Source organism: Gadus morhua, chromosome 15, assembly GCF_902167405.1.
Source record: "Gadus morhua chromosome 15, gadMor3.0, whole genome shotgun sequence".
Taxonomy (NCBI): Eukaryota; Metazoa; Chordata; class Actinopteri; order Gadiformes; family Gadidae; genus Gadus; species Gadus morhua.
In genome coordinates, this window is record NC_044062.1 from 15,181,590 (window position 1) to 15,209,089 (window position 27,500).

The following is a 27,500-nucleotide window of genomic DNA, read 5'->3' on the forward strand; positions in this document are numbered from 1 at the left end:
CTGCGCGCGTGCATGAGTGTGTGAATGTGCGCGTGTGTGCGTGCGTGTATGTACAGAGGTCCCCCCCCCCCCGCTGGGTTGCCGGGTCAGTCTGTCTCCTGCACTGTCCGACCTGTGTTTGACATGCTTGGCTCACCTGACGCGACCCCGCCCCAGCCCCACCTCTCTCCCCAGCCTAGACGCATGGAGAGCCAAAGGGGTCGGCTGAGCCAACACTGCAGTAAAAACTGCCCACAAACGAGTTTCACTCATGCCGTTCAGTCCTAGCTGTTATCTCTGCCAGGGCTATCATTCCCCTTATCACCTACCCCTTTCCCCGCTCATCCTCTTTCGGATGAGACGTTAAACCGAGGTCCTGACTCCCCGTGCTCACTTAAGATCCCATGACACCCATCGCAAGAGTAGGGGCGTTAGCCTTGGTGTCCTGGATGCATGCGCAGTGCTGAGGGAACACAGGATCAAAACAGGTCGATTTGTTCGTTTGTGGGCACCATTGGGAAAACAAGCTAGCCAGGGCAGTTTGTGTGCGCTAACCTGGGTTGGACTAAACAGATACAGCTATGTGAGCTGCGTCTCTTTTTGGATTATAATGGATGTGGGTTGATTGATAACTGCCCAGTTTCTGCCCATTGCTACACATCAAGAGGCGAGTTGAAGGAAAATCATGGCTGATTTACATCTTGACAATTTCAACAATTAACCTGGGTTCTTAACAAACAGGCCAAATCCTTTAAGATTGCCAAAAGTGCTTGCCGACATTGATGCATTATCTTTGCTGCTCAATTCCTTATTGGACGTCAGTGTTTGGATCTAGACTGTCACAGCCAACCCACATTAGATTTAAAATAAAAAAGAAATAAAATCCATGCATGCGAATCCTTAACAAACAGGAGTCTAGTGATGCAAGCTGGGAGGGAAGCAGGTGATCCTCTTCAAAAGACCTTTAAAGATCACTTCTACGGGTGAGGCTGCTCTGTCAGCTAGAAATACTCCAACAACAACAACAAGGAGTGTTGCCTGATATATATAGTCATATTGTTTTTATGGAAACTTAACACACCTGCATTCTTGGCTTTATTTTTGCCGCAGTACCTCCAAGCACTCTGACGCCTTGCCAGCACTTTTTACTTTAATGGAGTATTACTTCAAACGTGGATCCGGTCGTGAGTGTTTTTCCACCCTTTCCAAATTTAGCTGGTGGTCTTCCAACAGCACTTTGATGGGATTGTTTGGTTTAGTTTATTCAGGTCTCTGTTTGGTATCTATAGGCCACCATACTGTCAACTTCTTAATCTACACTGTTTCAAGGGAAGTTAAAGTTTGATCGTTAAGTCGTAGATATCATGTCTGAAATGTTGTGGTGGAACCTACCACTCGTATAACTATATAGTACCGCTATGCGCATTCTCAGCTTTGACAGCAACAATGTGTGCTTGAAGAAAAGAAATCAACCATAATTTCGATGGTGTATTCATAGTATGAGCACACACCACCTCTACCTCAACCCCTCCTGATGACAGATCTCTTGGGACCTCAGAGAGCGGTCATCTGGAAGGGATGGCGCTGTACCCATCAGGGACAGGATCTGAGGGGGGGTGGGTGGGAGGGTTGGGGGGTCTGATCCCTGTCACCACGCTGCAGTGAACCTCACGGTTGAGTGCACATTTGACACACCTTTCCAACCCCCAGCCCCCATCATGTTTTTAGTGTTATTACCTCACCTTCACCGAAAACAATGCATTCACAGAAGACGCTCTCTAGGACAAGGCGGTGCTGGTTCGTGGGGGTCCGCTTCGCAGTGGCCTGCATCACTGCTGCACAACGCCCGACACTACTGCCAAGTCATGGCCCCTTTACGCAGAAACAGAACACATCAAAACCTCCTCTTCCTCTCTCAATCAGGGCTGGCATTACGGGCATTGTTTCCGTCCCCAGGGCCAGACTTCGTCAGCGTTCAGGCAGGAGAACAGAGCTGGGTACCCTAGGGGCTCACTTTAATAAGTTGCAGAAGAAGCAGTGAGCTTTAAGATATCGCCTCCCCTCCCCCAAAGCCTCAGCTCTTGCGTCGGCGCTGCGTTCCTCATCATCACTCCCTCGGTGCCGCCGAGGCACTCCAATCTTCCACTCATGTTTCCTCCCCCTCTCTCTCCCTCTCTCTCTCTCCCCGCCCTCCCCCTTCTCCACCACCTGCAGGATGCCTTTGAAGTGATGGCAGAGAGCTACGAGTTCAGCCAGTGCGATGGCCAATGCCTGGCCTTCAGGCGAGCCGCCTCCGTGCTGAAGAGTGTGCCCTGGCCGGTGGAGCGCCTGGGGGCCGCCACCCGCCTGCCCTGCTTGGGGGAGCACACCAGGGCGGTCATGGAGGTAGGGGGCTCTCCTGTCCCTCCCCACTCTCGGCTCTTTCAGCCATCACTCGCACGCAGCTAGCAGACACAGGCTGGCCGGCTGGCCCGGACGGGTTAGCTACGTGATGCAACATGGGCTTTTTCTTATTCTTTTGATTATTATGGATAGTATATTTTTGTACACAGAGGAAATGGGTGGACGGGATCAGTGGCGTGCAAACACAACTCAGCACGCAAAAACACACCGACACACCGACACACACCGACACACACACACACACACACACACACACACACACACACACACACACACACACACACACACACACACACTCACACGCACTCACACTCACACTCACACACACACACACTCACACTCACACTCACACACACACACACACACACACACACACACAAACAAACACACACATATACACACAGACACACAGACCGCAAACACATACATTTCAGCACAAGGGGAAGGGCACACACAGATAAAACCCACAAACCCACACACATGAGTTGTCACAGAAACCCACCTCCCGTCTTCCCTGAGAACGTGTCATAGAGGGTCACTTGGTAAGCATTCCCTCTGTCACCAGCCTTCTCAGGGCAGGAGTCATGGCTGGCTGTCAGGCAGAGGCTTCAGGACATGTTTACTCAGAGAGGAGGCAGAGGTCCCAGAGGGAAGGATAGAGGCTAAAAGTTGAGCCTTATTCACTGACACTCAAAGATCCCCATCCACACGAACACACACGAACACAGAGCATATTTCAAAATGCAACGAATGCATCACAGCACGGACAGATTCATTACTCAGCAGAACCCTCCCCCCCAGCCGGGAAAAGGGAAAACCAAACACATCCTTGTCTGCGTTTCTGTGTGGAGATGTGCACTGTGTTTTGCAGAGGCAGGTCCCTTTTCATGAACAGAAAGCTACACAGGGCAGCAGAACGCCACCAAGTGAACAAAAACAACGGCTTGTGACGCACACTACCGCTGCACATGGGCGAGAATGTGTTTTGAAAGGAGTGCGCCGAGGGAGAACAAAGAGGAAGACGACGTAGGATACAAATGCCTGCCTCATGCAAAAGTTTTGGGAGAATTGAGGCAACGTTGGGGCCTGAATAACTTATGTGTATTTGTGTGTGTCTTTGCATGAGTCTGCATGGGAACTTGCTTTGCGCCTACTATCCTCTCATGGTCTTTTCCTGTGTGTGTGTGCGTGTGTGTGTTGGGGGTTTGCCTCAAAGCTTAAGGGGTTCGTTAGAGCAGCGTTGGCGGCATTGCCAGGCCTCAAAGGTTCTTGTCAAACTATGTTGCACTCCAAGTATGACCAGGGAATGAGTCCTTTGTCCCCGATAGCACTTCACACACAGGCTGCAGAAATGCTCTGGCTCTCTCTCTCTCTCTCTCTCTCTCTCTCTCTCTCTCTCTCTCTCTCTCTCGCTCTCTCTCTCTCTCTCGCTCTCGATCTCTCTCTCTCTCTCTCTCTCTCTCTCTCTCTCTCTTTCTCACACATTCGGGCACGCTGATAAATATTGGGGCGTGCTGGGTGAAATAGTGGCTTCTACTGCACGCTGCCAGGCAATACTAACCATATTACTGTGATGTTGTTTTATTGCTCAGTTCCCTCCTACTTGTTGTATACAGCTGCTGCAAAATGAACAGTTATAATGTAATCAACAAATAAGGCTGTGTGCTGCCGAGAGAAGAAGACAATTAAATTTGGAACCGAAGCATTCCACAACAAACTTTATGGAAAAAAATTTTTCACCTTGGGGCTTTTTATGAATGTCATAAAACCTGTATTAATCCCAGGTTTCAGAACAACAAAGCCGTTAGTCTCAGGATAGAGAAATAGGAATACAGATCGAACAAAGCGCTTGTGATAAGTGGATGATATTCTCAAGTGAGGAAATGTTTGCTTTATTAGCACAGGGCTTATCGAAAGGTTACTGCAAACCACACTGCTTACGACAACGTTGTCTTCATTGTTCTTGTTTTACTTTGCGGTGTTACTGTTGTGTTTTTTTTTGTTTTTCAGGAGATCCTTCAATGCGGCCGTTCATTTGAAGTGGAGAAGATACTTTGCAATGACAGATATCAAAGGCTGAAGGTATGTTGGTAAAAGACAAATTGGGCTATGTTCAAATCGGTCCGATTGTTCCCTCTATAGTTCACTCCTTAGGATGTCACCACTTTGAAGGGTTGTCCGACATTGTGAGTGTATAAATGTGGCTCCCTGCAAAGTGCACTGTTCAGTACCGATAACGCAGCATCAAAATAAGGGTACACCTGATGCAAGCTTATTTCCCCCAGTGTATCCCATGATGCATAGCGGTTTTCAGTGTCATGGCATTCATCTAATAGAGATGGTCCGGCCCATATTAGTTATTTATGCAAATTATGTTGTTTATCCAACCAATACACGTGGCAGCCATTCTTCTCTGGACCTGGTCATAATTGTTTAATGAATTCCACATATTCTCTGGCTTAGCTGTTTCATAAGCAGTGGGCTACATAATGTTCAGTGTGCAGAGAATGGGGACTAAGGGAAGGAGTGAGTCACTTCCAAAATTTCCTAGGTGTTTCATTTTTCTTCTCTTCTCTGTTTGGTGCTTATTGAACCACTGGGGTCCCCATTATAACCGCTGTCAACACACAAAACGGGGCCTGAAAGAGGTGTACCCTACTTGGCAGCTAAACAAACTTGAACGGGAAGGTGTATACTTCTACGCAAACATTTTGCGAGCAGGGGATGTTGGCGATGTAAATGGCGAGCCGGTGAATTGAAGCCAGATTGTATAATGATGCCTCTCCCACCTTTCTTTTCACTTGATAGATACTTTCCCTTTATCATAAACATTCAAACCGGCCCTGTTATTTGTTCTTGTGCTTGTAGTGAGCCATAACTATTCCATAAGCACCTTTCAATTGGAAAGGATATAGCTTGAGCCTACTCAAATCTTCAATCAAATCCCTCTCAATATTTAATCAGTGATGTATCCCCATCACATATCCCAACCCAAAGCCGGAGGACGAGCCGACTGAATGGCAGCTAACTGATTTACTTTGTGGAAAGTCTACATCAAATAGCTGTAAAAAATAGCAGAACAGAGTGCCATTTGATTTTTTTATTATATAACGTAATACTGTGCACTTATCACCAAGCCTACGATTTCAGTTGTCAAAGCGCTGCAGTGAACATGACCTGTCTCGTCTGTCACAGGCACTGCATTTACCGCGGCCTAAGGTGTTGTCACTCATTGCATTATGGTTGTGATCCCAGCGCTGTGGCCACTAAACAACACCCACAAGCACCTTCATTTATGTGGCAGATTTCTTTTTTTCCATTGATCAACATTTAATTGATATGTCTCCAGCTTCATGTGGTACTTTGCATTGACCATTTATCGTTGGATTTGTTTGGGTAGACTGTTCAATGTTCCCACATTTCCAGGTGGATTCTGATTTATAATCACTGTTACATGAAAATGACCTGTAGGTGTGTGACCGTATGGTTTTACACCTCTTAATTTACCGCCCGCCATTTTTGGCTTTTCTACAACCAAACCCTTTTAGTATGGGCCCTATGCACTGCTTTATAATGAGCCCCCTGTCATTTTACTGATTACCTTCACAAGTTATCAGAAGGTAACCACAGGCCGTCACCGGAAGGACTCTCTCTTCAGAGCGTGTCATCTTGTGTGCCTCTCTCTCCCGCCAGCTGTTCACCAGCGTGTTTGGGGTTGGGCCAAAGACAGCCGAGAAGTGGCACCGCGGGGGTCTGCGCACGCTCAATGACGCTCTGGAAGACCCCGGTGTTGAACTGAACAGCATGCAGAAAGCAGGTAAAGTGGAGCCATCGCTATTTCACTGCCTCTCAATGAAATGATGGGTTTCTGAAAGAAGTCAGGACTTCAGAGAGAGAGAGAGAGAGACAGAGATACAAAAAAGGGCAATAGCTCAACTGTAGCATCGACCTTTTGAACGCGTTCATGTGCTCCGGTGGGAGAACCCTTATTGAAGGAGCTTGGTGAAGGAAGAACATTACAACCATTGTGGGCCGAAAGGGGACCAGCATTGAGATTACAGTCAGAAAGCAATAATAAACCAGTATTTGTTATAAAAATCGATGCTCTGTGGCTATGAAGGGCAAAGCTCATTGTAGAACGGCACTAGCACTAGTTTTCATCAATCAGAAAGCAAAGGCTGCGTTCTTCCTTGAGATTTGTAGGTGCGGGAGGACTTGTTTAGCACACATAGTGGTGCATGCTGGGGGTTATTTCAGCCATTTCTAGTATAGTGCCTTCTTTTAAATCCGTGGCCTACTGGTTAAGGACCAGTAACTGGAGGGTGACCAGTTCAAATCCCGACCGGTACACAAAAAATACCAGCGGGGGGAGTAGTAGTGCAGAACCCCAACGGGACAATAAAGGATAACTTAAATGTGAAACTGGAAATTATATAGGGTTATATAAGTATTGAATTGTCACATCAATTTTGACACATAATAACATTAATATCCTTAAATTAATTAATTTGATGAAATAAGAATATACAAGGCTAGACAAAGACATCAAATATTATCAGAGAACGACATTCCCAAAATGTATTTGGAGCCCCAGCTCGCAATTCCCTTCAATAAAACTGTGCATGTTGAGCCTTTTTTTCCCCCGTTTTCCACTTATTTTTTATGCCAAACCCGTTCTGCCTGGACAATCCTTCACTGTGTGAAGCAAGGCATCAGATGGCAAATCAAAATGACTTGGGACAAGTTGACGGGCCCATTCGGCCCTCCCCTCCACCCGTAATGCATTATGCTGACAGACAGACAACTTAATCAAGTCTGTCAGTTTTGTTATCGTTGCTGGATAACAATGAGTAGCAACAAAATCAGATTTCAAAGTAAAGCGAAAAGGGAAACAATAAGCAAAATGCGTAAGCAAAAGATCTTATTTTATTGGCAGTGGTTTCTACATTGTTGAAGATTGACAAACGATAGAATAAACAAAGGTTGGCCACAGTTAGTCGTCAGGACAACACTGAATACCATCCACAGTACGACGCCCAACGGCCCTCGGACAACAAGCCGCTCATCATCCCGTCTCCCCTTGACACCCCACTTCCTGCTCATAAATGATACGACTCCGACCTTGTCTCCTTCCACAATAACATAGCCTGGGGTTGCTCCGACACTGGAGCAGCAGACTTTTAATCTCGAGGCGCAGGGTTCATGTCCCTGCTCATCGACTCCCTATTTATAGAGGGCAGAATGCCGGTACAGTGCATAGCGGTTTGGTTCTTTGTCCTCCAGCGGACACATAGCTGTGAGGGGGCCTGCCACCAGGGAATCGGCCAACCCAATCAGAAAGCTTTAATAATATATGAATCATTAATTTACTATACAAGGACCAGCACAATTTTCTCTTGGCCCATCCAAAGTCCAATCCCTGGCTTTTGCTTCCTGGGTCTGTGTTCGGATCCCGTTGTCCACAGCCAACCCACAGGAATCCTGGCTCAATGGCTGCCCCACATCCACCTGCTCCCTGATGACGTCAGTGTATCTTCCTCCCTAGGATTCCGGCACCATGGGGACATCTCCAGGGCTGTGAGCCGGGCCGAGGCCCTCGCCCTGGGGGAGATCCTCCACCAGGCGGCCCTGGGCATCTCCGCGCACGCCGTCCTGGTGCTGACGGGCGGCTTTCGTAGGTACGACCGCTCCTGGTTCTCCGGGTCCCGACTCGGGGACCAGGCTCCAAGTCCGGGTTCAGACGGACTAAAGGCTCGGACCATCTCTAGCTGCAAGATCTCGATTTAATTAGCTATTTTGTCATTTAAGAGAGATCTTGGTGTTTGTGTGTGTGTGTGTGTGTGTGTGTGTGTGTGTGTGTGTGTGTGTGTGTGTGTGTGTGTGTGTGTGTGTGTGTGTGTGTGTGTGTGTGTGTGAGTGATTATATTTAATGGCATTAAATCACTGGTGGATCTGAGGGTCATCAGGTAGGACTCAAGAGAGAAAGAGCTCCCATCATGCTCTGCGGTACTTACACTCTGTACGTAGTGCTGCCCTGCTAGAAACACCGTTGATCATGTTTGCATTTGGTTCGAGGCTTATCTGGCTGTGTCCACATTTGCGGATGATTCGGGATTACATGGGGTAGATTTGCAATACTTTTCCAACACTCTGATTTCACAAGAGAACTCCCCCGGCTGTATGCAGACTATGCTGTGTTCTGCAGCGCGTTGCTGTAATCACTTTTACCCCCTGAGGGCTGTTCACGGGGGGGCTACGGTCTTTACATGGCGAGCGGTCCTACTGGCTCAGGCTATCTCTCACATCCCCCTTCCCCTTGTCGAGGCCCCTTTGAACTGCACTTGTTTTTTAATGTGCTATCTGCCCTGTCAGTAGGAACAGAGAAGTCTGCATAGGGCTGGTTCTGGCCCTAGCTGCGGGCAGTGCCGTGCGGTCTGCTCAATAATTCAAAGGCAGTGGGCTGGGGACAAGTAGTGCTAGCATACCGACCGGGCTCTGCAGTGCCGGCCCGTTCTAGAGCCAGCCCTTGTCTTGGGGCCCCACCCTGGTCACTGTGTGTATGTGTGTGTCTACCGGAAGCAAGGGGCAATTCATTTTCTCTTTCTTCGCTCTCCTCACGTCTTTCTCTGCTTAAGTTTTCTCGGCAGATTTCAAAGTATCCAAAGAAGTGTGTTTCGGTCATTTTGGAGCACTTAGTGGGAGGGTTTGTTTTATGTGGCGTGACAGTACCAGCTGTCTTTTATTTTGTGCCGTGACGATGTGTAGGCGACAATAAAGAAAACAAACCAAAGACAAAAACCAACCAAACCAACCCTGTCGTTACAGTAATTGGTTTGCATTGAAATCAGAAGTCCTGATCCTGAACATTGTTAGAGGTGGTCATTGTCCACAGGTTGTCATTGTTTGCACTGGGCTGCACTTGTTTTGCAAAACCAGAGCCATCAGGACCACTGAGGACAAATAATAGCCTGATTTACACTGTCCAAACAGCTGTCATCAAAGAGAAATTACATCTTATTCTTCCTATGCAATGCAACTATGTAAGTAATAATAATAATAATAATACATTTAATTTAGAGGCGCCTTTCAAGACACCCAAGGTCACCTTACAGAGCATATAGTCATCATACATTATTTAAAAAACAAGACATTGTGTAAAAATAAATAAACATAAGCAATAAGAAATAAATAAAACAAAAACAAGACAAAACAAAACAAAAAAACAATCAAAACAGTGATCAGTTAGACGTTGTGTGCGAGTTTGAACAGGTGAGTTTTGAGTTGTGACTTGAAGGTTGTAATGGTGTCTGATTGTTTTATGTGTGGGGGTTGTTGTTTTAAGTTGTAGGAGGGTGGACTAGATAAGTTGTAGGAGGGTGAGATTAACAGTGGAAAGAAAGTAGAGTGAGTTTGAATAAAGACAGTTTTTATTCTGTAAATATTTGATGACACCCCCAAATAGATACACCATCGCCACCAAAAGTAAAATCTGAAACACAATGTAACTGGCTTGTACTTTGTCAGAAAAATGCCACATACATCCCATAGTTGAAAGCACTTGGTAGGCTACTAGGTCATATGTGAAGCTTATTCATGTTAATATTAATATAAATTACAAGAGAGGGCAGGATAATATAGTGGCTATGATCCCAACAGAAAGCTACTGGGTTTGATACCCAATGACTGCAGTTTAACCTTTAGGATTCTGTGAGCAAGCAGCCTATCCCCTCCACTTGGATGAAAGTGTCTGATAAGCAGTAGTACATTGTGAATATTGACCTTGTCCCAATGGGAGTGAATTATACCGAGACCATAGAGGCAGGTGGTGGACTGATCTGTCAATAGGTCTATATTCCATGCATCGGATAGGAAACGGATCAGACACAATCGCTGGGAATGTATACCACATATGCAAAGCAGAAGTTATAAAAATGGCCAAACACAGCGACTTATCTTTGCGATAAATCCCCATAAGCAATATCAAATATCAATTTAAACAAGATGGATGTTATGCCGTGCTTTTATGTTTTGAGGTTCCATCGGAATATGAGACTTATCAGCAGTCTCGGCTCAGTGAGGGAAAAGAACAGCCTCGCCATCTGCCTTTACTGCACACTGTGCTCTTTTTTTACTTCTACTTGGGGCTAAGATCACAAGCAATTATACATTTCTATAAAAAATAAAAAAATGCTTTAAGATGCAACACTTCCTACACTTACTTAAGTAGCTGCCTTGCTGTTATGCTACATGACAACAGATGAGATAAAGATGGCCGCCACAATCCTAAAGTCACGTGATCGAATCCACAGTATCTTATGTCAGTGTAATGATGCCCTGAGCCCACATTAAAGGAAAAAATCCTCCAGCATCATTCAAGGGAGAGACGACAGCTGGAATGGATGTAAATATCAACTCCTCAAGAGGGGGATTTGGCAAACGAGATTGAAAAAAGTGATTAGTGCATCACGGCTAGTTAACACCGGCAGGGAGGGAGGGGAGCACTATAAATTGTTATGGGCCAGGAGCCAGCTGCGGAGCCGTGCGCGAGAGGGCCCCGAGAGGCGGGCCTAATGTCTTCAACGTCAGGAAGACGGAGCCCGCGTATTACCTGGATGCTACAACGTGTGTGTTGAGAGAACCTTGGATGCCGTCGAGCAACCGCACACACACACACACACACACGCACACGCACACGCACACACACACACACACACACACACACACACACACACACACGAGAGAGAGTGAGAGGGTAATGGATGTGTTGTGAGTCCGTAATTAACTTTTTGTATTATTGAAAAACGCCCAATTTACATAATTGAAAATGGAGCTAGAAACTTTATCTAGTCCACTGCTCAGAGAAACAGTTTTGAGTCCAATGAAGATGCCTGGCTTCGCTAATTTATCTTAATTATATATATTTAGAAAGAGCTGTACTCATAGTGAAGTTCAGCTTTCCTAGCCATGATTTCTGGTGTAACCTGAGAAATTTAGCATTCTAATCCATTGTCTATCGTCCAGGGAGAGAGAGAGAGAGAGAAAGAGAGAACAGTTCATCTCCCTCGTCTCTAATTTGCTTATTTCAATGTCTCAAAAAAACGATCGGAACATATTAACGCAGTCGATGAAGTGCATCCTGCTGGCCCCGGCTAAGTAAAATTGTCTACCTTGGAAAGAAAACGGGCGATGGCAACGGAATGAGAGCCAGGGGGATACAGGGGGAGATAGACTGATCTTCCTCTTCTAAGAACCTCTTTAAGATGCAGGTGACACGTCCCAAAGTGGTTTGCCTGCAGGGGAGGATTGTAAAAAGATATGAGGCTGAACATACCTTCCCTGTCACCATGGATCGCAATTGTGGCGCCAGTAAAGATTCATGTCTCTTTTTTTGTGTCTTATCGAGGCCTTATATCACAAAAAATGTTGGCTGGCTAAAAGGCTGTTGACACCACGCTGCAAATCTCCAATTTCCGATCCCGGCCTCATGGCTTTGCTCCTTATCAATTCCCATTTGTCACAATTATCTACAAAAAAAAACTGTGAACCAGGGCATTCTCTCATTGTATAGGCCTACATCAAAAAGAGAGATGTTTATGTCTCTTGAAAGAGATGTTACCCACACATCCCCAACGCCTTTATGTACCACACTATAAGGCGTTATGATCTGTGCTTGAACAACCCTAGAATGTAGTTCTGAGGAAGTGCCTCCTACAGAGCCATTATTTATTCACTCCATCCTCTTCTTAAATGAGCGAATATCCTTGCATATTTTAGGGCTCCTTCATGGCAAAGTTTAATAATAAATCGTTTTCCCTCATGCAATAGAGGTGCATTGTTAGCTACATTAGCATCAGGTTGAGTGAAAAGGGGCAATGTAGCGCTAGGTCCCGGAAACATTGGCATTTATTGGATCACTTGCCATGAGTGCATACATTTCCCAGACAGTGGTGGCCCTAGCAGAAATTGAAGTCCAAATATTTTCATCGTCAAATGCCATCCGCTGACAATTCAGACACACTTTCTTTTAATGTTCGTTAAATAACGTGTTTACAACTTTTACTCTGAGAAATCAACCCGAGGTCGAAAGTTTTAGCATTTCCAACTGGCCAAACGCCTCCACATGGCTGAAGCTAATGCTGACGCACAATGCTCAATAAATTTGTTGTGTGAGAGCGGAGCTTACGTCGTTAGTCAGAGAGAGGCGGAAAATACAATAATTGTGCTGTAGAGAAGGTGTGTGACACGCTGACTGCCCCTTTTCCCACTGTCTGCGATTCATTTAGAGAGAGCATCTGCAGTAACTCCTAGACCCACTAATGCCCTCGCTCAATCTGTTTAATCTCTGCTTCCTTAAATTGGCTTTAGAAAGCTACAGTCTACATCACCGCAAAGTCGCACACACACACACACAGACACACACACAAACACACACGCACAGTCGCGCACACATGCAGCACACACACACACACACACACACACACACACACACACACACACACACACACACACACACACACACACACACACACACACACACACACACACACACACACACACACACTGACACTGATAGACACTTCAATACAATCTCGGGGCTTTAAGAGCTGATTGGAGGGAAACTATTTTCATGCTGATGATCTTCTGCTTTGATTTTGCTATTCACGGCACACATTCACGCAGTGCACTCCAGTGCATTTTGCTAGCGCAGCAAAGCCTTTTCTCCCTGCAAGAGGAGCTGCATGAGCCCTCAGAAAAGGATCTCCGAAACGCTGCGTTGCCATCTACGAGTGTTGGGAGATTCTGGAAAGAAAGTAGCACATTTAGCCGATGGGCAGCTGAGGTACCTGGTTTTCAAATAGGCCAAAATGTCTGGGACTATAGATCGTCCCAGAGGTTAGCATGGAAGGACAACGTCTGTCAACAAGTGTGAAAAATGACCCCAGAAACCTGCGACCATGAATTGAGTTGCCCAAATGACACTTACCCTAACCCTTGGTTCATTAAAGATTAGAGAGAGAAAAACATATTAATATCGAACCACATTCAGTTTAAATCTCAGCCAATCCTGCAGAATCACCTGGCAAGAATAAAATTGGCAGCAGGCACTGGGCTGTTCAATGCCTGATGGACACACTTTGTTTTAATGTTAGGGTTAGTTTCATTCCATTTCATGTAACTGCCTTGTCAGGCACTAAACAGCTGTTTGGTTACACCTGCTTAACCTGTGAATTAGCCACGGAGAGCCATGCAATTTCCCCACAAACCAGCAATGGTCTGCCCTCCTGGCTCCCCTCATTTCATTTGGTGCTGGTTGCTCACCTTTTTTGCATTTATGGTGTATTTGTATATCAGAGACTTGTGAGCGTTGGTTCAATTGTAAGCTTACACTGTGCGTGTTCAATAAAGAACTCAAATCGTCCAATAAAATTAGTCGAGCCTAAAATGTAATCCACCTTTTATGTCCTTGAAGCCATGTGTAGAGTAATATTACATATCTGACAATCCTTCTATAAATATGGAGGAGAGCCACTGAGGATGATATTCAAAGTTATTATAAAGATGGTAATACGGAGAAGCACTGTAGAGGAGGCGTGGAAGAAACCAATACGATTCAGCCATTCACAACGGTGAATCAATAAGCATTCCTTCGACTGATGTGGAATCCCTCATAATAACACGTCATACTCATGTTTGTGAGTAGGTTTGTGTGTGTGTGTGTGTGTGTGTGTGTGTGTGTGTGTGTGTGTGTGTGTGTGTGTGTGTGTGTGTGTGTGTGTGTGTGTGTGTGTCTATCTATGTGCGTCAACCTGCAATAACTAGTACCTAATGGGCTGGCAGAAGAGCTGGCAGCTGTCCTGCTGTGTGTGCAACAGGATTATCCTGATCTGGTTTGAGTCCAGCCGCTGTGTTCCCCCCCCAAGGCAGTGTTACAGCCACCACAGCTGACTGCGGGCCTGCGTCAGCATGGCCATGATCCCCCTTTCATGTGGGCAGGATGGGGCTCGAGGGGTATTCACCCGCCCTCCACACAAGTGGTGTATGGTGGTGTGTCTGCCTCCCCGACGGGGGCGGCCGCTGTGGGAGTCAGTACGTCTGTGATACCAAACCACATGTCTGAAGGACAGCTTAGACGCATATGCATTGAATTGAACGTGTGGTTGTCGTAAAACATTAGGTCACTCCACCACAATGGTTGCTGATTTCCCCAACATGAGGTGTGAATGTATAGCAAATCAGGCAGATATGGTGGACAATGTATTCATTAAAACAATATGAACCCAATCTTATTAGTCATATATTACTCAAGAGGTGAGAGAAAATGAGATCCGGAAAATTCCGTTACTCCCACATAAGGAGGAAATTGTTTTTTAGCATGGCAATTATGACGTCCAAGCTTCAGATGTATTTTCTTCCTTTCTTTGTCTCTTATGAATGTGTAGATCATAGTTCATAAGAGCTATTCGTCAAACGCATCTGTGTGGGTATATAGGCGTCAGGGGTATTCAACAGCTCAACTAATTCAATTCAATTCAAATTTATTTGTATAGCCCTTAATCACCATCACAGTCTCAAAGGGATTAACAGGCCAAATATTTACGACACCCACCATTACCCAAAAACTCCCTTGAATTAGCAAGGAAGAAATGTTGGTTTTACACCTCGAGACCGCGCGAGGCCGCACCACCGCACCCTTTCATCCTCTAACTGACGGATACGTCACTCTAACAGAGCTATCTTATCTATGAGAAAGGCGGAAGAAGAGCAACCCAGAGTACATGCTGACCGTGGTTGATGCAGACGGAGCTCCAAAGAGGAAACAGCGAATACAATACAGAGTATGCAGAACAGGTCGGAGATATAAATACCGGTAAATAGATACAAAACGAGATAGCAGGTCGACGCTAAGCGTCCTGCTAACCAAACCAAACAAACCAAGCCGGCTACGCGGAAGTTGCGTCAGCGGCGTCACACAGTGGCCTGGGGTCAACCGGCGGAGAGGTTATCTGTGTACACATTGTGTTTGCTTAACTTGATAATGACTTTGCTTATAGCCTCCTCACCACCTGCACCACCCCCTCCCTGCCTGCCGTACTGCAGCGTGGCTGCGGCTCCATATGGACACAGTTTATCACATGGATCCAAGTGGAAAATGATGATTCTCCCAGAATGCTTTAAACACACCGGCAGCTGCTGTAAAAATTGAGTCTTTAGGCTTAACAACTTAAGACAAATTGTTTGAATTATAGCGGGGGAATAAAAAGCTGTAACGCTGACCGCGGCATGCTGCGTGCTTTTAACAGCACCTTCTGCCAGCCCCCCTCACGCCCCCATCAGTTGTTGCATCTAAAATAAGTATATATATTTATTTAGACATCTTTTTCAAAAAGCTGTGTTAAAGGAAAGCTAAACCCTTAAACAACTACCAGTTGAGTAAAAGTGAGTGTAAGTGGGTTATTTAGTCTACGAATGATTGCGGGCGACGCATTTCGACTTAAATGCGTCTGTGTGTTGATGTCTGTTTGTTGTTGTCCAGGGGGAAGGAGTTTGGTCATGACGTGGACTTCCTGCTCAGCACACCGGAGCAGGGCAAGGAGGAGACCCTGCTGCTCAGCCTGGTGGACAGCCTGAGACGCCAGGTAAGGAGTCACTGGGACACAGTTTGGTATCACTGAGTGTCCCCGCCGAGGCAGAAAATAGGGCAGCTGTGGCGACAAAAATAGCATGTGGTTCATTCGATGGTTGATCCGAGTTTGGACTTCTGAGAGGGAAGAAGTATTATGCGATGTGCGTCTGTACGCCCATCACATAAAGTCTCCTCAGAAATCAAGCTGTGAGTGCGATGCGTTTCATCAGAATTCAATGCTCCCCACCTCAGAGGAACCACTGAAGGATTACCTCGTTCCCAGGGGTTCTCGTTTTACGCTGTAACGCCTGAGATTGGGTGCTTCGACCGAGTGTGGTTATCTTCGTACCTTCCTTCTGGAAATTATACTCCTAAAGTGCAGGACAAAGAAGTATAAAATAAGCTTTGTTTTAGCAGCCATCACTCAGATGAACTAGTCGTAGTAGGATATCGAAGCTAATCCGTTTTAAATTATCTGTCTAGTGGATTTATTGATGTCGGGATCTGGAGTGCTTTTAGTATCTACTACTGTGTTGTCTGGATGCATATATATACCAAATAAACAAACTGCACCTGACCTGAGCTGGGAGAGGGCGGGACTTCCGAGCATGCTGTGGAGGAAGCGACAGGTGTCCAGTTACATGGGTTGAGGGGCGGGAGGTCGAGATAAGCTGCGCCTTCCGATAGAGAGGCGACCTTTTCCGTTTCCGATGTTGCGTTGCCAAATTCATTGTAAAAATAGCGAGTGTATTCTCTTTCTCTTGGTTGTTTCGATTTACTTCATTGTCTTCTCTCAGCTTATTGAAGTCGGAACCCCGTTGATGAGGGTTGCTCCGGCATGTTAGTTCTCAATAATACTCACTCAGTTATTCACCATTCTGTTCTACGATTGTCATAGTGAAACAACATAAATATCCTCAGCACCCAGGAGACCGGATTCAAGGCAGGTGTCTCCAAGAGCCGATTAGACGTTCAAAACTAAAGCTGATACGAAGTTTCAGTGTATCATAGAGCCAGCTGAACTGCCTATGCAACTCCCCCAGAGAGCTGGGGGAACAGCAGCTCCCGCCCGTGAGGGCCCTTTGTGTTCACACCGCACCAGCGAGGGCTCTTTCTGCCATGTGCTCCGGAGCCCCTCTCCGGCCCCGAGAGGGACAGACAGGTTGGGCTTGTCACAGAATATCAAAGCCATATTATTTTCCATTTTTTAGCATCGGCACCACAGCCCTTTACAAGAAAAGCCATTCTTCTTCAGGAGTGGCTCACTTTCACACTTTAAAAAACAAATAGCAGAGACCAGAGGAGCTGGGAGAGGATGCTGGACCGCAAATGGATTCTGTGATGGAAAATCTGCGGCGAGAAAAAGACAGAAAAGACCCAGAGGGAGAGTGGGAAGGTTGTGAGGCGAGGAGGAAATGATGAGAGAATGGCTGTGAAGAGCTGAGTGACCGAGATGGAGCGAACGCAGGGCGCGCTTACCGCCTTCATCGCGTAATGATGTAATTTTTCGAAATTAATGACGCAATTATTGGCCGTTTCTTTTCAAGGGGATTATTGAACACTGTTTGTCACCGCAGTGATGCGGGTGCCACCGCACTCCAGAGTTGTATGGTCAAAATGTGCTCCAAACGTGAACCAAATATTTAATTTGAGGGCATGTAGACACACTGTTTCTGGCTCTCATGCCTCGAACAGCTGTGTGACGGAAAATACAAGCTAATTTTAGGAATACAAATTTATTTAGCATTTAGACAGCTCATTATGAGAAACATACTTTGTAGTCGCCTTAAATAGAAGGAGTTAAAGCTAAAAGCTGGAGAGAATAATTTGTTGTCTCGTCAGGTCGTGAGGAACTTCTGTTCAGTTTCATTGTTTACAACCATGCATATCACTTGTGCCATTTCCACAATTTATATGCTAATCGACTGAAAAAATGACAGCATGTGTAGGAACAGCACGTCTTGTAAGTCCTCTTTAACTCTCCTCTTTAAACTTCTTCTACTGATCAAATGCACCAGCAGAATCCTTTTCGGTCTGGTAAAGCCTCCCTTCATGTCCTGGTCCCTCTCTTATTCACATTAGTTATAATTATAATAGTTATAATAAATAATAATAATACATTTAATTTAGAGGCGCCTTTCAAGACACCCAAGGTCACCTTACAGAGCATATAGTCATCATAAATCGTTTAAAAAACATTGTGGAAAAATAAATAAAATAAATAAATAAATAAGTAAATATAATAAATAAAAAAAATAAAACAAAAACATGACAAAACAAAACAAACAATCAATCAAAACAGTGATCAGTTAGACATTGTGTGCGAGTTTGAACAGGTGAGTTTTGAGTTGTGACTTGAAGGTTGTAATGGTGTCTGACTGTTATGTTACTACAGTTATGTTTTACTTATATTCGGATAAGGCTGAACAGAACCAACAGTGTCTGTTAATGTCTGTTTAATATGTAATTTTATTGCATAGCTTTGTTGAAAGCTCACTTCTGATCTGGTCAATTACGGCATTCAGAGGTTATTTCTGAATAGCAGACCGCTGCTATGAATAACAGGCCATTGCAATGGACGCTGTAATTTTAGTTTTTTATCTTGGGGTTTTCTTTGGGTCCTGCGTCACCCTGTCAGTTTTAAATTGTGATAATGAGCAAGTTGCTGTACTTGATTCCTTATATATTGCTTTATATTCTTTCAGATGATATATTATGATGTAATTTAATTCAATATTATATTATTTGGACCTGTCAATGACCTCCCAAGGGCAGTGTGGATGATATGAAAAAATAATAACATTAGGAGAATCACATTTATTTGTATTTTTTAATTATTCTTTTTTTACCAATTCCATGACTAAATTACATTTAACCATGAGTGAAGATTCACAAAGAGTCAAGATTTATTTTCTTATTCTAAATATTCTTCTTATCATCCCCATTATTCTCATTGATATACTGAAGCTGGCCACGTTTCGGCCTAAGCCACCTCATACAAGCCTAAGCCAGACCGGCGTGCTGTTGTTGACATTGCCGACAGCGTGTGTGAACAACTTCCTAAGCTGTCCTTCTTGACACCACTTGGCACAAGGACGTGGTGTGTAGGGCGGCCAGGGGGAGCTGCTGCTCCCCAGGGGAAGGCCCAGAGTGGGGCTAGACGCAGAGGAAAGAGTGGTCCAGAGAACCACAGTGTACCCACTTTGTCATCAGACAAAGACGGGTTTAAAAATACGTCTCTCTCTATCCACCCTCCCCATGCTTCCAACACTCACTCACACACACACACGCATGCACACACACGCACAGACACATACACGTACATGCACACGCACACACACACACACAAGCACAGGCACACGCACAAGAACAAGCACACACATGCACAAGAACAAGCACCCACGCACCCATTTACGCACACGCAAACTCTTACACAAACATACTTACACTCACATGCTCACATCCACACACATGTTTGTCCCTTCAGGGGACCTTCCGGTTCCTTATTACCTAACTTGTAATTGCGGATCCTTTCGCCTGTTCTATTGGTCGGAGGAGGAAATGGCCGTGGAACATCCACTGTCTGCCCACTTAGAAACACTGGTTCTAAGTGGGCAACATTGTCCAGAAATAGGGAGCGCATTTCGAAGCTCTACTTAAGCAGCCTGAGCCCATTTACATTAAGTGCCTTCAACGTATCCTGAGAGTGACCTAGCAACACTGTGTAGTGCACTTAACGGTCCTACAGAAGTCCAACTCCAGGGGGATGTAGGGGATGATCCCGCAACTTCAGCTGAGATATCTCTGCCGTTTCATCAGAATGCCAGATAATCATCGGCCCGGGAACATCCCGCACGGCCAACTTAAACTAGGCCGTCGATCTGCAGGCGATCTGTAAGAGAGGCTTATAGACCATCTAGAGACGACACTGCGGAGGTGTAGGACCAATCCATCTTCGCTGGAGCTCTCTGCTGGGCTCCGCCCCCACACGGCGCCAACTCTGCCACCGAGGAGTGCAAATGCAGAGGACAAGAGAACAGAACACCAGCCGGCTAAAAGACAGGGACGAAATAGGCCCTGCCCCATGCCCTGTCTGTTGCAGACATGGTGCATCACGTATTTGGTTTAACAGTCAGCAAAGGACCCACAAGCAGTAGTGGTAGTTATCGCACACAGTGTTTCCAGTCCACTGTGTGTGAGGTCATTGTGTATGTCTACTGTGTGTGTCCAACGAGTGTGAGGCCATCGTGTGGGTCCACTGTGTGTGACCACTGTGTGTGAGTCCAATGTGTGTGTGTATACCGTGTGTGTCCACTCTGTGTGAGTCCAATGTGTGTGTGTCCACTGTGTGTAAGTACAATGTGTGTCCACTGTGGGTGTGACCACTTTATTTGGTCCACTGTGTGTGTCCAACTGTGTGTGTCCCCTTTGTGTGTGTCCACTGTGTGTGTATGTCCCCTGTTGGATTGTGTCCACTGTCTGTGTGTGTGTCCATTGTTTGTGTGTTCCCTGTGTGTGTGTGTGTGTGTGTGTGTGTGTGTGTCCCCTGTGTGTGTGTATGTGTGTGCGTCCCCTGTGTGTGAGTGTCCACTCTCTATGTGTGTGTCCACTGTGTGTGTGTGTGTGTGTCCTCCGGAGTGTAATGAGGATGTGGATGACGATGATGACATTTAACACATTTCTTTGTGATCAGCATCAAGGAGGAGACATCATCACCTTAAACTCACCTCATTAGCGGTTCGCAGCAAAAGTGTAAACCAGGCTGTCTGCTACCCCCCCCCCCCCCCCCCCCCCCCCCCCAAACTCCCACTACAGCTCTGCTCCAGCCCGGCGGGGCCCACTGCAGTAGTGCGGAGTACTGGATAATGGATAACTGTAGCGTCGGCGATGGATGGGATTAGAACTGGGCCGGGATGGGTGATACCATGGGGAGAGGGGGGGGGGAGGGGCTTGAGGGAGGGTGATTAAGTAGCGGTGGCAAAGGTGGGCTCTTAAGCCGTATGACCTTGTCATCTGCAACCGAGCCTCTGGGGTTGGGTGTGTGTGTGTGTTTCTGTGTGTGTGTGTGTGTGTGTGTGTTTGTGTGTGTGTGTGTGTGGGGGGGTAGAGTATGGGAGTGCGGGCGGGTGTTTTGTGGGGACGTCTTAACTTGAAATATAATATTGTGGAGTGCACACACACACACACACTCACACCATCAGCACCCTATCCACCCTATCCACCACCCGAGGGGAGGTGAAACGTACATTTATCTGGCAATGTCCTTGCGCCGTTGGGTTCATCTTTTAGTATGTCCCTTCTCCGCCTCTTCCTCCTCTTCCTGCTTGCTGAGGGGTGTAACTTGGCGGGGGGTTTGGGGGGGGAGGGTAACAGGATGCAAGGTCAGCCAGCAGCTCCGGACCCGATAAGCTTCAAGGTCCTCGCCTCCCTCCGATGGCAGCCGGGTGGGGGGCGGGGCTTCAGGCTGTCCTCCTTCTATCATCCCTCTCTGCCTCCGAGTCCCATGTATGAACACAGCTCATCACTTTCCGTGGGCGCACTAGAAATGTCGTCGGGTTCAGGAGCTCGGTTGCCCTGGTTGCACAGAGCCAAGGCCCACAGGGCCGGGGAGGGATGTGAGAGGTGACACATCAGTGATTATGCGGAAGTGCGATTATTATTTTAGAATCACAGTAACATTTTGCTGCTCAATGCTAATGGTTACTTTTTCCTGTTGACACTGATTCGAAAAAGGCGATGCTCTGGCTCTGCATGTTGTACACACACACACAGCACACACTCACAAGCTGTCTTCTCTCTCGGTCTCTCTCTGTCTCTCTCTCTCTGTCTCTTTCTATCTCTCTCTCTCTCTCTCTCTCTCTCTCTCTCTCTCTCTCTCTCTCTCTCTCTCTCTCTCTCTCTCTCTCTCTCTCTCTCTCTCTCCCCCTCTCTCTATAAACTTGCTGCGCCTCCATATTAGCGATGCCATCACTTTATTCAGGCTGAATCAACGTCAGCGAGTGGGGTTCCAACACGCCCCACTAATACATACTAATCTGTGACTTGGCGGCAGGCGCTAGATGTGTTCTCTGTGTCAGAGGGGAACATGTCATTAGATCGCTGACTGCACGGCACTTAATGTTCCCCGGGGCGGGCCGTGCTGCTGACCCTTTCAAAACAAGATAACTATGCAGAAGAATATTTAGTAAAAAACAAACATAGATACCCTGAGCTCTGATACCTGGCATCACCGTTCCCGACACAGCGTTGAATCTCGTGATTCAGTTGTTTTTCTTCTTCTCTCTTTTTTTTATACACTCAAAAGCAAAAAAAGCTTTGGGGAAAACAAATTATCTTCTCTTTGGTAATTCCCTGTGTAAACAGTTCTGGTGGAATGAGCTTACCTCTCAGAGTGCGGCTGACATTACCTGCTGCGTGGGAGTTGATTAAAGACCGCTGGCAGGCTAAACAACCCTCAGGCGCTGCTCCAACGCACAAAAACTTCACGGCTTCCCTGTTTTTGGGTGTGTGTTTCACTTGTTTTTGCCGTTTTTGATTTTTGCAAGAGCTATGTTGGAAAGCAGCAGGGACAGACGTCAGAAGAGAGAATGACAGGAAGTTCAATTGACTGACAAGGCCGCTAATCTCCTTTCGTTGGATTCGCACGCGGTTTGGTTTCAATGGCGTTCATGCCCCCTTATGGACTGCGTGACAGACACGCTCACAAGTCATTAGTTGCTTGTATCTGCTCTTAAGGCATCTGGATGGAATCATCTTGGGAAACAGAACAGCCTGTGATGAGTGTCTCCACGCATAAGCTCGCCCCCATGTATGAGATCGGATTGCAGACATCCTCTCTGCACTTTGGCTCGCTCGTGGGTCTGAAGGAGTGGAGTGTGTGTGTGGGGGGGGGATTTCAGACGACTCTCGCTCTGTCGCTCTTTAGGCTCATTATCAAAGTAGAGTGTCGCTGCCTTTCGCCTCGCCCTTGCTGAACATTTGGATTCAGGATCTTTCACCCAGTCTCCCTCTCTCTGTAGTTTGAAGGTGTGATGTGTAATCGGGTGCGTGTTCCCCTTTTTGCCATCAGGGTGAGCGGGGGACGGTCGATTTGACGCAGGGGGGTGAGGGGGGGGTTCTTATCTCGCCCGCTGTGCGACCCCTCAGAAGACCGTTGATGAGCGAAACATACATGGAGGAGGCGGGGGATGGGACTTCACACGCGCCGCTCAAAAGAAGCTCAGCTGTCGGTTAATGAGTACACCGCTATCAGCAGGAACCCAGGCCCTCCTCTTTCTCCCAGAAAGGAGGCGGGAAGCAGAGAGCGAGGTGTTTGACGCTTTGCCATTAACCCCGGTTATCTGCCGGGATGGGAAGAGCGGGCGGCCCTGGTTTGGGGCACTTTGCTCCGGCCTATTACTGCTGCTCGAGCCGAGAGAGGCTGATCCATTGGCCGCCTGGGAATTCCAGGGACCCCCGAAACTTCCATTGGCTGGCGGGATAAATGGAGGATTTGTAAGGTGAAGCATTATGGTGCTCCATGGTCCAGGTTAAATTATAATCAGAGCCGCCTGGGTCCAGAGCCAATCGATCCCTAGCTATCGCTCTTTCGTTTCTTTCCTCACTTGCTCTACATTGGTTATTCACACAGTCTAACTCTCCTCTCTAAGACTCCCATAGACACATCCTATCTAATTCAGTCCCCTAAATACGCGTTTAACGTCCCTGACGGAGAGATTGCAACAAGCTACACAGTAGAGCTGTTTTACATGGGAGAAACTCAGCTTTCGCCTGTGAACAGCCCGACAGACTTGCAGGGGAACCCACCAACAGAACAGTTAAACCAGAACTCAGAGCTTTAAAGTACAGTCTTGGCAGTGATTCACATGACTGCCCATCACTGACTTTGTTGTCTAATTGTTTGCGATGATATACTCCCAAACAATGATCCACGATAAACATTCTTATCTTACCAGCAGCGAGGCAACACAACCTGTCATGTGGACGCTCGAACCTGTGACTGATTGACGGTCTGCTCTCTGTTGACCCCTACAGGGCATTCTGCTGTACTGCGACCACCACCCCTCCACCTTTGACATCAATAATCTGCCCGGTGTCAGCTTTGAGGCCATGGACCACTTTGCCAAGAGCTTCCTCATCCTGCGGCTGGAGGACCGCCAGGTGGAGGGGGGTGTCCAGCGGCCGGAGGGGCAGCACGACGGCCGGAGCTGGAGGGCAGTTAGGGTGGACGTGGTGGCTCCGCCCATGGAGCGCTACGCCTTCACTCTGCTCGGCTGGACAGGATCCAGGGTGAGAACCGCTGTGATTGGATCCATAAGACTGGATACTTTCAGTTGGATTGTTTACAATAAGCACTAGGGTGGAGGAGATTTGGGACTTTTTCCGGGGGAAAATAGATTGCTATCTTCACTTTAAGATGTGCCGAAATAACACTTTTTATTTTCTCCATCCAGCAACTCATCCTAAGTGTTAGAATCTGTTGATTGTGTCTATTGAGTCCCTTTTTCGGGGGGGAGATTGTGTTGTAAACACAATATTTTCAATTCATCTGATCACATTTATTGAAAAAAAAATTCTGATGGTCTGTTCAGACTGACCTTGCAGTATAATTTGGAGTAGACATGTATTTGGAGGTATCCTTTGAAAGTGGCTAAAAGGTTTTTGATATCTGAGACAACTAAAAACAAGGTCCTCTCATGTTCACCATTAAAGAAAAAAATCATACGTTTATCCAATACACAGATGCAAAAAAAGTTAAATCTGGTATTTCCTCCAGTTGCTATTTCCTTTCAGTGCCTTTGAAACGTAGACAGGAAAAATTGCATCTAATTTCACATTATCGATTGCTTTGGTCCACAGCAATTTGAGAGAGACTTGAGGAGGTTTGCCCGAAAGGAGAAGAGAATGCTGCTGGACAACCATGGCCTGTGGGACAAGACCAAGGTACCCCGCACTCCTCCTCCACGTCCACTTCCAAACAGAGGGTGCTTCACATACTTTTATTATCCCATTGATGGGATTATAAAAGAATCCCATCAATTTTGTAACCTCACCACTCTTGGAATACTTAACTAAAAGAGTAGGAAGAGTAGCAAAACATGTTGTGCTGACAGTGGGAAGCCATCCTACTGAGAACCATGCAGAGGTTCAACCAAAGACCATTTCAAAATCCCAACCAATCACGCGTCAGTTTTGTGATGGCCCAAAGGAGCCCTATGCAAATACTGACAAGTGGACGGCTGGACTTAAAAACACATGCGCAGGAGCCGTAAGATATTGATCCATGTAAATCACGGGGAGAAACAACAAAGGCAGCAGGAGCAGTGAGTGTTCTCTGGCCTTTCACAATAATGCAGCTACCGCTGCATTATTCGAAACCGTGTGTTTCTCCAGAGTCGGCCCATCGCCGGGGATTTGCCCAATGTGTAGCCTGCAGAAAGTGTGCTTGTGAATCTGGATGTGGAATTATCCAGCGGTTTTCAACCTTGAAGGCAATAGAGGGGATTAGCTTTGACTGTTTGACTGGACCAGTGGGGAGGCGTGAGAAATGATCTGAAAACGGTCCGTGAAATATGTATTTTCTTTTGTGGGTGTGCAGGAACCCGATAGCAGGAAAGCACGATTTTTAATTATAGCCTTATTGCTACAAGGTAGGCGTTTATGTGCTAATTAAGTCCTCCACATCGTACGCTCGCAGACACACACACTTAAACAGGCGTGCACGTGCGTATGCACGCACACACACGCAAACACGCACACACATAAACATCAGGTAAATAAGAAGGAAAGGCCTCCAACTGTTATTGTATCACGACACCGGCTGGCTTGGAAAAGAGTGAGACGGATTGCATTGCAACGCAGGGTGCATTGATACATTTGCCAAATAAATATATTGCATCACAGTCTTAACCAAACAATTCAATAATAAAAGGATTGTAAATAAATTAACGGCAAATCCATTTGATTTAATAACCAATTAACTCTCTGCTCACCCACACAGTCAGACTTAATTTGATTATATTTAGTGACACCTGGCCTTTGTTTGAGTAAGGAACTTAATTGTGAAGTCCAAAACTCAAGGACTGACATCAATAGTTTGTGTGCGTGCGTGCGTGTGTGCGTGCTTGTCTGTGTGTGTGTGTGTGTGTGTGTGTGTGTAGGTGTGTGTGTGTTTGCGTCTATGTATGTGTGTGTGTCTGTTTGTATTTTAATTGCTCTGCCGTATTACAAGCATTGTCATTCGAACCGCCGTGCTTTCCGGTTCTGACATTTCCGTTAAAGAACTGTCACAACTGTCGCTTTTTGACACATGGGTTTTCTTAACGCCACTGATAACTCTGTCCTGACATGCGAAAATCCATTCTGACACAACTTTTGACACAGAGTCTTAGGCAAAGTTAGCGGCGCGAATTTTGGGAATATCTGAAGAAGCGTGTGACATCGCGGTAAGCTTGGGACGAGAAAGACTGCTGGTTAGCAACCCTTTTAGCGTTCAGAGGTTTTTCAGTTTCTTTGATGTGGATTTTGAATTGATGCCGAGACATTAGCCGTACAGGTCTCTGAAGCGAACTGGCTCCTTGTGCAGCAGCATCAACTCCCCTCGCTGCATGCCTTTGTCCTTCTGTAAAAAGCCAAGACTACAGAAATCTTCAAAAAGAGTGCGGCTCCCCCTGTACACCCGGTTTCATCAATCCAGCAAGAGGTAGAAAAACAGTTCACATATCCATCAAAGCCGACAACAACTTTTGAGGGAGCATCACTCTGGCTGACGGTTGACAGACTCTACCTGGGATGAATATTTACCCCGACTCCCCGTTCCCTCTACTGTTTCCTGGAACTCACTGCTTCTGATTTCCATACTGGAGGGCGGGGAATGAGATGAGGGGGGGGGGGGGGGGGGGGGGGAGGGGGACACGACGTCTCTGAAGCAGAACAAGACACGATCCCGGCAGCGATGGATGGCAGGTTGGGGTGTGGAAGGCCGAGGAAGGCGGTAGTGTTATGGGGTGGGGTGGGGGGGGGGGGGGGGGGGGGTGGAGGGGGGTGGGGGGGGTACGTAGGGACTCTGTCACCACACCCATACTCAGTCTGAGATCTCCCCAGGGATGGGGGTCGGAGCGTTGGGATCACAGGCCAGCGTCTCCCTGACAGATATTATCCACGGGCGGCTGCATCAGATGGTGTTTATTCATGAATACAAGAAGGGCAGTGGGCAGGCTTTTGCTGACCGAGCAGCCGTCCAGGGAGTGTACCGGTTAGTTCGCACACGGGCGCACTTCGACCAAAACACAAAATGGCACACAACACACCCAGCGTCCCTTCAAACATGCAAAAGCAATTTTCTGTTAACCGTGTGTGTGTTTGACTGTTTATGTGTGTGCGTGGGTGTGTGTGTGTGTGTGTGGGTGTGTATGTGGCTATTTGTATGCGTATGTGTGTGTGCGTATGTGTGTGTGTGTGTTCGACTGTGAGTGTGAGAGTGTGGGTGTTTGTG

The 27,500-nt window shown here is 46.7% G+C and overlaps 1 protein-coding gene across 3 annotated transcripts in view; it reads left to right on the forward strand.

Annotated features, from left to right (window-relative positions):
* Positions 1–27,500, forward strand: part of dntt (deoxynucleotidyltransferase, terminal) — a 64,738-nt gene that overhangs the window by 19,438 nt on the left and 17,800 nt on the right. For 2 of the 3 annotated variants that reach the window (XM_030379304.1, XM_030379303.1), the window contains 7 exons: positions 2,194–2,364; positions 4,393–4,464; positions 6,076–6,199; positions 7,928–8,060; positions 15,917–16,019; positions 24,041–24,295; positions 24,866–24,949. In XM_030379304.1, the coding sequence (XP_030235164.1) occupies positions 2,194–2,364; positions 4,393–4,464; positions 6,076–6,199; positions 7,928–8,060; positions 15,917–16,019; positions 24,041–24,295; positions 24,866–24,949 (942 nt within the window). The remainder of the gene's footprint in view (positions 1–2,193; positions 2,365–4,392; positions 4,465–6,075; positions 6,200–7,927; positions 8,061–15,916; positions 16,020–24,040; positions 24,296–24,865; positions 24,950–27,500) is intronic. The other variant, XM_030379305.1, reaches the window with a different exon arrangement.